Genomic DNA, 13,453 nt, shown 5'->3' on the forward strand with positions numbered 1-13,453 from the left:
GATCCATGGAAAATTGGCTGAGTGGATTTGGAATTGGCTTGGCCACAGAAGGCAGAGGGTGGTTGTTGAAGGGGAGTATTCAACCTGGAGGTCAGTGACTAGTGGTCTGTTCTGGGACCCCTGCTCTTTGTGATTTTTATAAATGGCTTGGATGAAGAAGTGGAAGGGTGGGTTGGCAAGTTTGCAGATGACACGAAAGTTGATGGTGTAGTAGATAATGCAGAAGGTTGTCGTAGGTTGCAACAGGATATTGACAGGATGCAGAGCTGGGCAGAGAAGTGGGAGATGGAGTTCAATCTGGAGAAGTGTGAAGTGATACTCTTTGGAAGATCTAACTTGAAGACAAAGTACATGGTTAACGACAGGATTCTTGGCAGTGTGGAGGAACAGAGAGATCTTGGGGTTCTAATACATAGATCCCTCAAAGTTGCCGCATAAATTGATAGGGTGGTTAAAAAGGCTTATGGTGTGCTGGCCTTCATGAGCTGGGGGATTGCATTCAAGAGCAGAGAGGTAATGTTACAGCTCTGTAAGACCCTGATTAGACCACATCTGGAATATTGTGTTCAGTTCTGGTCGCCACACTATAGGAAGGCTGTGGAAGCTTTGGAGAAGGTGCAGAGGAGATTTACAAGAATGCTGCCTGGATTGGATAGCATGTCTTATGAGGAGAGGCTGAGCAAGTTAGGGCTTTTCTCCTTGGAGAGACAGATGAGAGGAGAATTGATAGAGGTATATAAGGTTATGAGAGGCATAGACAGAGTGGACGGCCAACATCTTTTCCCCAGGGCGGTAATGGCCAATACGAGAGGCCACCCGTTTAAGGTGCGTGGAGGAAAGTTCAGGGGAATGTCAGAGGTAGTTTTTTTTTTACACAGAGTGATGGGTGCCTGGAATGCACAGCCGGTGGGAGGGGGGGTGGTGGTGTTGATAAGGCTATGCAATAGGGTCATTTAAGAGACTCTGAGATAGGCACATGGATGAAAGATGAAAGAAAAATAGAAGGTTATGGGATGTGACGTAGAGAGGGTGATAGAATGTGGATAAGTTTTATATAGGTCGGCACAACATCATAGTGTTCTATGTTCTATCCCTCTAAACAGGAACATCAGAGAAGTCACTAATACAAATTTTCCAGGGTTTGTTTTAAAGTTACACCAGAAGATTCAGGGTTCAAAACCCACAGAAACCCTTTCAGAGAAAGTTACTTTTCTGCTAAGTTGTAGATATTTTCCCCTAGATTCTTCTGAACATACTCAAGGCCTGGAAAAGATGTACTAGTCAACTGTTCGCAGGGTATACCTTTATTTTATATATCATCCAATAACGTTACTCTTTAACCGGATATGACTGGCCCATTCTCTAAATCCCTCTGGTGAATTTCCACTGTACTGCTTGATACCTTGCATTAATGTGAAGGCTGAGATTGGGAACTTATCATGTGGTAAATCAGAGAGACAAAGGCACATATTACACTCAGTAACAGCATAATTTAATAAATGTGTTCAAGCTCCAACCATCTGCGTAAAATATTCCTTTTAAAGTTAGACCTTCCATATTAATAGCATCATTGCAAAGGGCTATTTTGATAACTCAATCGTGGTCATCTTCAATTTGGAAATAAATATTTCAATGCAAATTTGGAGAGAACATCATGTAACATTAAACAGTGTCCAGTCATCTCAGCAACCTTTGGGACTACCATTTATCATAAATTGCAATAAAAGCAGAAAATGCTGGAAATACAGAGCTGCTCAGGCAGTATCTCATGGAAAGTTGTTGACTGAAACATTAACTTTACTTCTGTCAATTCTGGCTCTCTCTCCACAGATGCTGCCTGACTTGCTGTGTATTTCCAGCACTCTGATTTTATTTCAGATTTCCAGTTTTTGGCATTTCAACTTTCATAAATTGTACTTTTATTTTGATGGCTTTCCAGAATCGTTAATACTCCTTCAAAAGCTCCATATGCTTCAATTCATGTATATACTATGTATCATTATTTCTTTTTCTGATGATCAAATATCCTTTTCCCTGGCTGCCACACTTCTTCATCTGCAACTTTGCTGCATTTAACACTTTTGTAATGTGCTTCACTACACTGGCATCAGAAACAGGTAGGATCAGCTTCTATTGGGTGCTTTTACCTCTGATCCCTTCCATTCTGACTAGATTCAGCTGCATTTATGATAATTTGGCCACTGTGGTTCTTTATTCAGCAGTTTTAATTGTGACTATATACTTCACAATTCCACTGTTTATTAGTAACTTTGCTCTTCTGCCCACGTAGATAAAAGGGGAACAGATAAACTTTGTCTTACGTGCCCACACCAACTCATTGTGTGTGGGCACGTAAGACAAAGTTTATCTGTTCCCCTTTTATGAATATTATGAACAAATCAACATAATGTGGATCATTACTCATCTTGACAGCTTTTATTTTTAAAAACTTTCACAATTAGAAGAAGCATTTTGAGAATTTTAACCTTACCACCTTTAAAACATGAAAACAGTTATGTTACAAACTTTTATTTATAATAACTTAGCCTATATACTTCTTTGCTTGGTATTCCGTAAGAATCTGCCCCAATAAGCTTCATGCTCAAAGATGGTTCTTCATGATAAAACTGAGTATATAAAATACATTTAAAACCAATGACGTAGCTGCACAACTTGGACTGAAGCAGTTTTTGGAATTGTACTCCACTTAAGGAGAGTCCTGTACCTACTCAGAGTGGCTGTGTTCACTGGTACATTTACATCTAATCATGCTGGAATCTGTTTTGTAGGTATATGGGTGTGATAGCCTTAAGAGGTTCAAGGGTTATTTATTCCTCATTAATTGTAGCATTTTATGTTTTCATTTGCTAATTGACATTAAATTTTCTCTTCAATCTGCTTCCAACATCCTATCAGAAAATTCACTCCACTTCTAACTACTTAAAATTGTTTTACCCGTGTTAACTTTAGTTTTTTTTTAGCTTAAATAGCTGTCCTCCTATAATCAACTGTTCAGCCTTCTAAACTTTGTGATCTTAAACACCTCTATCATATCCTTTCTGTTCTTAAATAACACCGATTTCTCCAGTCTGTCCATGAAACTGTAATCCTTCATAACTGGATCCATCAAAGTAAATCTATTTATCCTCTCCAACACTTTAAAGCTTTCTTAAAATTAAATAAGAATTGAAAATAATAATCCAAATGGTGCTTATCTGGCAGATTATATAGATTTAACATAATTTCCTGGTTTTGGTATTACCTGCCCTGAATATAAAGCCCAGAATCCCATTGTTTTATTAAATGCTATGTTAGTCTATTTGTACCTTGGAAGATTTGCATCCAAGCATTAAGGTTTCTTGTCCTTACATGCCCTTTAAAGTTGCATCATTTAGCTCGTCTCACTACCTCCTTGTATCATCAAACTATATCATCGTAGACTTTTCTGCTAGAATTTCATCTATCAAATCTATCAGTTAATCTTTCTTTAAGTCTATCACTCTCTGCTCTCTGTCTTATTCTACTTCAATGTTCTGTATCATTTGCAAATTTCAAAATTGTCCCAAATCCAAATCAAGGACACCAGTAGTTATTGATTAGAAGCTTGGAGGAACACCTCTGTACACTTTTTTCTAGTCCAAATAAAAAGCCAGTTGCAAGATCTATCCCCTAGTCATCGCTGTATCCTTGCTCCTAATGTCCTTTATATTCAGGAATTTGAATTTTTGTTAAATATCTTAAAATGTCCTCCTTTATCAAGCTTTTGAAAACCTATACCTACATCTGACCTCACTAGCTCTCTCTGCTACTTTATCAAAAAAAAATCACTCTATTTACTAAAATAATGGCTGTTAATTTTCTCAGATATTATCATTTTCAAAAGCTTCCCCATCATTAATGTTAAGATGGTGATCTGTAAATTCCAGAATGGATCCCCTCCTTCCCTGAATAATTGTGTTAATTAACCAATCCCATCTGAAATGTTTATAATGGTATAAAAGTGCAGTGAAGAGTAAGAGTTCTTTGAAACATCATTCAAGTTTAGACTTGGTGCCAGCCATATAACTTTGGAGGACGAGTGAATGTGTCAATTAATTCACTGGAAACATTTAAAGGCACAGACAGCTGAAAAAAACTGCAGTGTATAAAAATTACCATCTCTTCAAATTTAATTGATGGCTTTAATGCACCATGGTGCAAAGTTTTCTGTTTGTGATGTTTCGTTTTAATCCACGGAACAAAAGGATTAAAAAGTTGTGCAAAACAGAATTGCACACTATAGGAAGTATGATACTCTTATAGATTATTGCCCCAAATATATGGGAAGGTAAAATAGTATTGCAGAGTCTCAGGTCCTGCATGCTAATTTGATTTTTCCTCAATATGGTTAAAGATAATCACTTGAGATAATTCAGAGTCCTTTGCTAGGAAACTGTTTTAAATGGGGGTGAGTTCCTTTTGAACGTATTGCATGTAGTTGGTTATTATAAAATGACTATCATTACAAAAAAACCTGTATCCACTGCCTAATTATCTTGTAAATTACATTATTACAATTGTACTTTAAATTTATATAAACATTAAAAATTGCCAATTTATATTTTCAGCCTCTGTTGACATGATAATTTCATTTATTAATTTATAAGTTTGCATATTAACATCACTTTCATGCTAACTTGCCTTTGTAATTTGAATTATTTCAGGTTTCATAACTTTGTCTATTACATAAATACTACACTCCTCAGAAGTATATAGTGCAGTTTTAAATTGTACTAGAACCACTAACCAAAAATGTTTAGTTATTCCAAATTACTTGTCAACTAATTTTATTGAATTTTAATAAAAACAATGTCTTGTAAAAATTATTATCAGATTTCTAATTTTTCTCAGAGTAAATGAACAGTTCTTGCCTTTAGTGGAACTATCAAAGAAATGGTGATAACATGCTATTTGCAGCTTCTTTGCATTCTCATTAATGACATGAATGATTCACAGGGAATGAAGTTATTTTGTAACTTCAACCTAGCATTTGCCTACATTTGTTTTGTGATTTGTCCCCTTTTCCTCCCCCAGATGCCAACCTGGATTCTTCGGACAAAGATGTTTGGAGTCTGAGCCCTTGAGAACATATAAACCTGATCTAAGTATGTTATGTAAGGAAGTGTTGCACTACTTCTAGGTATCCTTGGTGACACCACTGGAGTTATGATTTTTTATGGAGGCATCATATGAAGGCAACTAGGTTAAAGAAGCTAGATTCTGTTGAAAGCTTTACTTCTGCTGTTGATTGATCCAGTGGTCTCACCAATGTTTTTGGGGTGTGTGTCCTTGATTGCTCTGTGCTAATGTTAAATCCTTTCTCTCTTGTTTCTTTCTCTATGGTTTTTGTTTTTCTTGTCAGGTGTCCAAATGAATTTACAGGTGATCGCTGCCAACACTACGTAATGGCCAGTTTCTACAGTACGTCCATTTCTTCTCTTCTTTAACTGAAGCATGCTATTGCTAAATCATAGCATGCTTTTCTGCTGCTGCTCTCTGTTGACGATGCTATTACCTGTCCTTCCTGTATCACAATCCTTAAATGCCTTTCAAAAACTAGTGTACTTATTTCTTCAGAGTAGAACAAGCAAATGAAATCAGGATGCTAAGACCACACAAAATGAAAAAAATTAAAATTTCAGTCAAATATCAAATGAGATATCACATTCGACAAAATTACTAGAAAGGAAATAATTTGTTTATTTTTTAAATGATACAGTAATGTATATTCCGAGAATAATATTTCAATAGGTACTACTCCAGGATGTAAGTAAATATGAATTTCTCAAATGCTAATTAATCTGGTCGAGGATTACACATGATTTTCTTTGACTCCATTATTTGGTCAGGTTAACCATAGTTATTGTACATAACTCATGGAAGTGTATCTGTTAATACAGCAATGCTTAATCTGCACACTTAATTACTTATGTCATTAAACAGCAATGCGAGTGATGTAAATTGTCACTGCCAATACACAAAAAGGCCAGTTTCACCTATTGGTATGACAGCACACTGACTTTCAAGAAAGAGTAATACCATCTAAGAGGCACAGCTTTATGAATTGGGCACTATATTCATTGAAAAACATTTGGAAAACTTTTAAGTTGGGGCTAGCGTGCATTGAGAACTATCAGTGATGATAGAACATGACAACTCTCTGTCGTGCATTTCAATTAATTGCATGATCATGTCAAGGTGTTTGGAACGAAAAGCAAAGTTTGCCAAATCCTTCACATTTATACTTGCACTTTAGCAAATATCTAAACCTTGTTAGGACCGAACTTGGCTACAAAAAATAGATAAATGACTATTCTGTACATGATTAATAAAAACAAAACATCATGAATAAATTGATAGTTCAGAATTGGAAAATTAAATTGTTTCCACATCCATGACATTTGCATGCAGTTTCTCTTCAGTAATTTATTTTATGCAAAAACAAGTTTGCGAATGGTTTACGGTATGTTTATGTCCATCTGGATTTGTTTGTGATACTATTTTCCTATCATCATTCAGTAAATTAAACAGAAATATTGTGTGTGTACTTGCCCAACATGACAGAGGTTTCATCCAAAGCAGAGGGAGAGAAAGGCATTACTGATTGCATAACATTTAAAGGTCCATTTTCCTGATGCTATAAATTCTTATATAAATAAATCCATTTTTTTCTATTACTAAAATATGTTCTTGCAGAAACAGAAATCTGAATTCTGTAAAACAGAGTTGTGTTGATTATAATTTAAGATTTAGTTGTTGATAGAATGAAATTCAGATAACACATCTTTAAAAGCAACTACATTGTATAAAATATGAAAATGCAAACTTTGATGAAGTAAGGCAAAGAATGAAGCAGAATTCTTTAAAATAAATAAGATTGAGAGAGCTAATAAATTACAATCCGAGCTTAATATTTGTTCATTTATTTTAGTTATTCCTTGAGTTTAGTTCCCATTGCAGTATCACATCTAATTTCCTGCAATGAAAACAGACTTTTGATGAAAGCAAATCATTTTAATTTTAAAGATCAAAATCTAATTGTTATTTTAATCCAAAGGTTAATTGTTAAAACTGTTAATGCTCACTTATAGACTTAAAGCTCATACCATCACTCAGACCTGGGCACAGCTTCACAGCTTTCACCATACGTTTTGGCAGCACAGTGGCACAGCCAGAAGATCTGCAGCCTCAAACTGCAGCAACCCAGGTTCAATCCTAACCTCTGGTGCTATCTGTGTGAGTTGGCACATTCTCTTTGTAAGTGTGCAAGTCTCTCCAGGTGCTCCAGTTTCCTCACATATCCCAGGGACATGTGGGTTGGTAGGTTAATTGGCTACTGTAAATTGCCTGTCATACAGCTGAGTACTGGGGGGGGGGGGGGGGGGGGCAGAGTTGATGGGAATATGGGGAGAATAAAATGTCATTAGTGTAAGTGGGTGTTTGATGGTTGGCATGGACATGGTGGATGAAAGGCCTGTTTCCATGCTGCATGACACCATGACTCCTAGTCTTTTCCCAGACTCTGTTATTATTTTCTCAGTCAAACTTTTTACACTATTATTTCCTCACTACTGCATCTGTTTACATTAATTTAAGCCAACTTCTGATGTGTACAATTCTAGCCATTTTGTATCAGAGGTCACTATCCATTCTAGCTGCTTTTTATCTTCATCCTTCCTCCTACTAACTCCTGACCTGCTCTTACACTAGCATCATTCCCCTCACTTATTTCTCTTCCTAAAACACATTCCCTTGCTTCATTCAACACTGCTGACCTTTCTTCTACTATTACTGAAACTTAGTAGAGACTGTCTCTATTCGACTAAGTCTCTACTAAGTCCCTCTTCACCATGCATATCACTTCACCCCAAGTGTTAACCTGGTGTGCCCATAGTGACACTCATCTTGTATACCATCACAACTAGTTGATCTCTTGTTCTTGGAAAGCACCTCTTCCAACTCCTTTCCCTGCAGTAAATTTCTCTACCATGTTCTACCAAGAAGCATTCTTTCTCCATGTGTTTTTTTGCCTAACACAATGGATACATGGCCTTCAGCATGCTGCTACCTATCAAAACATGCACTCCATATGACATCTCAGCGAGTTTATTAATACCTTGAATCAAACAGAGATTCTTTTTCCTTCAGCAAAGCCACCTTTCTACATATGCCTGCTCATGCTATCCATCACTTGTTGCATGGAAGCATTTTCTTCTCCACTACGCTGTTTCTTCTACAGTTCCAATATTGCCTTTAGGTCACTTGCTCCCTCTACTCCTTACACTTTGATTCCTTGCTTAGATCTCCTCCCATAGCCTCTAAATGGAGTGACTGCTCAGCTTTGGTGACTTCAGTTTTACTTAATGCCCCTCTGACTTCTCAGCCTTCCCTATCACCTCCCCATTTGATCTAGCGGTCTATCATTGAAATTTTATGTCACTTACAAGGTAATAACAGTTTCATTAATCCTTCCCCACCGTCCCTTCACTCTGCCAGCTTCTGTAATAATACATCATTTAATTCCTACTGTTACCTGTGATGAATTGACGGAAAGCACATGATAACATGAACACATATTTAGTTAAATATTGTTTTGTGGAAGTAAAAAAAAACAAAATTTGAATTTAAATTACAATTTCAGCGTGCAAAGTGATTTTTTTAATTGGTGTAGGAGAAATGAATTTGATGTATTTGGATCTTAGGGAATTTTTCTTGAACGTTTCAACTCACTTTTAGTGTCTTAATCACCTTGGCCAGTTCTGTTACCTATTTAGTAAAACTGAAATAAATCAATTGGTAAGAGTGAGACCCACTAAGGAACTAAAGAGTCAAGCTTTGAGAGTTTGAGGGTCCCAGAAACTTTCCATACATTATCAAAGGCCAAGGCAGAAACTGGTTTAGCAGTTAACATCCGAATATATCAAAAAACTCTTTGTGTAAGATCTTGCTGGTCTGGCTCCCCAACACTGCCCACAGTCCTTCCATGCCCACACTTACCCGGTCCAGATGGGGAGGTGACTCACAGCTACCCCTGCCCCTGTGAACCCCTGAGTTAGCAGCATGGGCCTCAGGCAGTGCTGTGAAGAGGCCTTGCCCCTCCAAAACTATAATTTAGCTAAAAGCTGGCTATAAAAATTATAAATTACTTTTATCATTTTTAAATGTTTCAGACATCAAAAAAGCATTACACTTCAGTAATTTTTTTTTTAATTAGGCAATTTTAGAAAAATTAACTAAAAACACTTAAAAGCATAAATAAGCAAGACAGTTAAAGCAAATTAATTTGGGAAAAAAATCCTTTACCCTATAATCCCATTGATGGGGTCTTGGATCACATGCCAGGCTAATCTGGCACAGAATCCGAGATGTGATCACCAGCATGACGCTGGGAAATGCCAGCATGATTGAGGAGTCCAACAGCAGAGTGAACTGATAGATTCAGCCTTCCAAATCCATCAGCAAATTCCGACTTTTGCATCTGATTGCATGTTAAGAGAAATCTCAACCACTGTAGTCTAAATAGGTGTATACTCAGTATTTTCACTCAGAACCAACCAAAATAACCAACGAGTGCTCAAAATAAATGAAAATACAAAAGGTATGGTGATATAATAACAAACTGCTTGAATGTTTCCATTATCCTTTACAAAATGTCATCTTAAGTGAAAGATAAGTTGAATATGCTGGCACAGGATAGCATTAAGAATGACAATGGCTCAGAATGTACTCTGGCTGGTGGATTTCAGTGCCTTTCACAGACAGTGGATTGACAGCATCATCGCTGGCTGAGTTGGTCAAGTCCTGAACATGTTTACTCAATAAACGTTTTCAGGAAGACGACACAGTTGGGAGTGTATAATCACATGCAAGATGTGCTTTTGATCTTAGCCACAGTCAATTCACCCCATTGCAAGGTGACAACACAAATAATTAAGTTAGATGCCAATGAATCTAATAACTCCTGTTCTGCTGCATCATTAAAACTTGCATACATAATATGTTGAGAATATGAACAGAGGAACATTCTAGAAAGACCAATTCAGCTGCTTATTTGTTTTGTTAAGTATGTTACATAGATTCTGATTTTATATCCTGAAAACCTTAACCAATATTTAATATTCATATGTTGGTCTAAAAGTAATTTTTCTGCTCTGATTTCCAGAGCACAAACCTGTGAAAGCTCCTTTTAAAATTATCCATGAGAATCAACCTGCAGTTATCCTGTAATTTAACAAGCTTGCTAAAAATGCTACTGACCACAAGAATTCTACATTTAAAGCACTAAATTTTGTAGTCATTTCCTAATTCAATTCAAAGAATTTACCATCCTGCATTTCCAAACATGTTAAAAACATGAACATTACTTTGCTTTGGCTCTTTTGACCCTCAAACAATCAATTTACAGCCAAGAACCTCTAGGTATGATTTTGTTAAGTGGGAGTTAATATCAGCTCTGGGAAATTGAATTCTGCATTCAAATACCAAGTTTTCATTCATCATACTTACAGACATATTAATAGATTCGTCTACAACCATTCCTCAAACCTGTCTGCCTTTACTAAATAACAATCATTCATCTTGTAAGCCAAATTAATAGAGCCATTTTCAGCTTTGCCACTTGGGCAGTAATTTGGAGGAGCACATTGCCTGTCCATTTGGAATCTGCATGCATTTTACTTCATAGAAACACGTAATTTTGAGGTTGATGCACATAATGTTGGTGCTCTATGTGGGTTAGCAGTTAAACAAGCATGCTTTAACAATGTCAGTGAAAGCTGCTCAGCAAAGGACAGAATTCAGCCAAGTAGCGGAAATTTTTCAGGACAAGAGCAACATGAATGCGTTTCCTATGTCTCAACAAAAATACTCTTTCTTCATCTGATCAGCTGTCCCTCATCCATTAAAGTGTCTTCTGGCACGAAACTCAGATTGCCTGTGCCCCTCAAACAGCAGGCTGTCAGCAGTTGTACAGCACTGACAGCTTGACGTTTTTATTCTATTGAATGTTGGACACGAAAATTGTTTGCTTCATCCGGCTGGTGGTAGTCTCGATCTGCCCACCATCTGCCGGGTGAGCAGAGTCATTTCAAAAATGACCTTGATGTTTCCATTCTTCTTTGGGAAGGATAACTGAGGTGAATTTCCCCTGGATGCTTTGTCTTCAGCCCAAGCCTAGATTTATATTAAAAGTTTTGTTTTTGTTAAGGAACATAATTATGATCAAATATCAGTTACAATTGGATCACATATGACTTAAAGTTAATTGTCCTAAAGAAATAGTTTCAAGGTAGCTTTGTATTAAATTTATACAAGAAAGCCGAGCTCTTTATAGTTATTGTATTCAATTGAGAAGACTCTAGAGTAAATTCCTGCCTCTTGTTTTTATATATTGTTGGTACTTGTTTAGTAGCTGGTACCAATATTGCTCTTTAGGTCCATATGCTAAGGTTCTTAGTTTAATTGCTTCCAGCAAAGTAGCAGTGAGGAGTTGTAGTTTTCAAGATGTGGCTCATAGTTTGCATGGAGAGTGAGCATCAGGTAACCTAACTATCCTACATCATCCAGGTGGAGGGAGTAATTATAGCCTGTGTCATTTATATATCTGCAGTTCCCATTGTAAATACAGATAAATATTAATGATAAAGAAACAACTGCTTACAAATGTAAAATGCATATATAAATCCCACGGTTTGGAGGGCACAAGGTAATTAGAACAGACTACATAGAGATAGTTCATTTTGCCATTTTAAAAGGTCTATTTGGATATGAGCTTGTGCATGAAAACCAGCACTGAAATGGCATTATGTTAGAACCCAAACGGTTTTGTCCTATTGCCAATAAGACGTGATTTTCATGTATGAACATTGTACATTAGAACGCCATGACCCCAAGTGATTCCAGGAACCCTGCGCACCAGCTGAAACCAACCTTCATGCCTGCATCTTGTAAGGAAGAGATGAGCACCAAATTTAACCAATACCAGAAGTTGCCATGCATCTTGGCAAGCACTGACATAGACAAAATCAGCGCAGCACAGGAGTGGGCACTGCACTTCATTGAAAATGATTGAGTACCCAGTCAAAGGACAAGCAGAGGAAATCCTAACTGCTCAGGAACCCAATAACTGAAATGAAATATCACAGGAGATGCTGGCCAGAGGGATAAATGCTTGATGTGTCACACATCTGGTCACAGTGCCTGAGAAAACGTACGTATGGTACATACGTACAGTCATTCATGAAAACAGCAACAAACTGAACCACCACACAATCTGTTGTCCTGCTTCGAGGAAGTGCTAACAACTGCAGAGAATTGCTATCGTCTCTCAGGATGACAGCATTTGTGCTCCCTGTAGCGATGGGCTATGCACTGAGCTAGGAATAACGACACGTTGGGTGGGTTGAACTCGAGACTGGTTTATTCGAATCTTGCCGCGCTGGCTTTTAAGCAGTTAAGTTCCCACGCTCGACGCGCGGCGATGACGTCAGAGGTGCGCCAACCGAACCTCTTCCCATGCGTGGGCTTTCTCCCCTCACTGTTGAAGAAGGCCCAGTGCCATTTTGTGGCTGGCCTGTCTGCCGACGCGCGCGCCAACTTCGGAGCCGGTTCACTTGCATCGAAGGTGGGACGCCACATAACCCCCCCCCCCCCAACCGACGATAAACCCCCAAAGTCCACAGCCTGGATCAGTCGCTGTTTGGGCGGTCTGCCTCTGCGCTGCGGAGCCTGAACCTCAACCGGCTGCACCAAGTCCACGTGAGCCGGTTTGAGCTGGTCCACCGTGAAAACCTCCTCTTTCCTCCCAATGTCTAGAATGTACGTGGACCCGTTGTTCTTGAGTACCTTGAACGGCCCCTCGTACGGCCACTGTAGCCCCTCCATACAAATACAAACTTACAGTCCTGCAGGTCTTTGGGTATGCAGATGGGGATCTGTCCGTGCCGTGAAGTCGGTACGGGCGCCAGGTTGCCAAACCTCTCGTGTAGTCTGTCCAGGACTGCCGTGGGTTCTTCTTCTTCCCCCCTTGGGGCTGGTATGAACTCTCCTGGGACGACCAGGGGTGCGCCGTACACCAGCTCGGCCGACGAGGTGTGCAGATCCTCTTTGGGTGCTGTGCGGATTCCGAGCAGGACCCAGGGGAGCTTGTCCATCCAGTTTGACCCTTTCAGGCGGGCCACGAGAGCCGATTTCAAGTGACGGTGGAAACGTTCCACCAGCCCATTCGACTGTGGGTGGTAGGCAGTAGTGTGGTGTAACCGTGCTCCCAACAGGCTGGCCGCGGCTGACCACAGGCTGGAGGTGAACTGGGCGCCTCTGTCGGAGGTAATGTGGGCCAGTATCCCAAAGCATGCTACCCAGGTTGTGATCAGCGCTCGGGTGCAGGAATTGGCGGAGGTGTCAGTGAGCGGGGCCG

At 38.8% G+C, this 13,453-nt stretch overlaps 1 protein-coding gene across 1 annotated transcript in view; it reads left to right on the forward strand.

The window, feature by feature from the left end:
- LOC127569323 (pro-neuregulin-2, membrane-bound isoform-like) overlaps positions 1-13,453 on the forward strand; it is a 490,672-nt gene that overhangs the window by 451,593 nt on the left and 25,626 nt on the right. The window contains 1 exon segment of the mRNA XM_052013852.1: positions 5,402-5,460. Coding sequence (XP_051869812.1) covers positions 5,402-5,460 — 59 coding nt within the window.

The sequence above is a fragment of the Pristis pectinata genome, chromosome 4 (genome assembly GCF_009764475.1).
Source record: "Pristis pectinata isolate sPriPec2 chromosome 4, sPriPec2.1.pri, whole genome shotgun sequence".
NCBI classification, from domain to species: Eukaryota; Metazoa; Chordata; class Chondrichthyes; order Rhinopristiformes; family Pristidae; genus Pristis; species Pristis pectinata.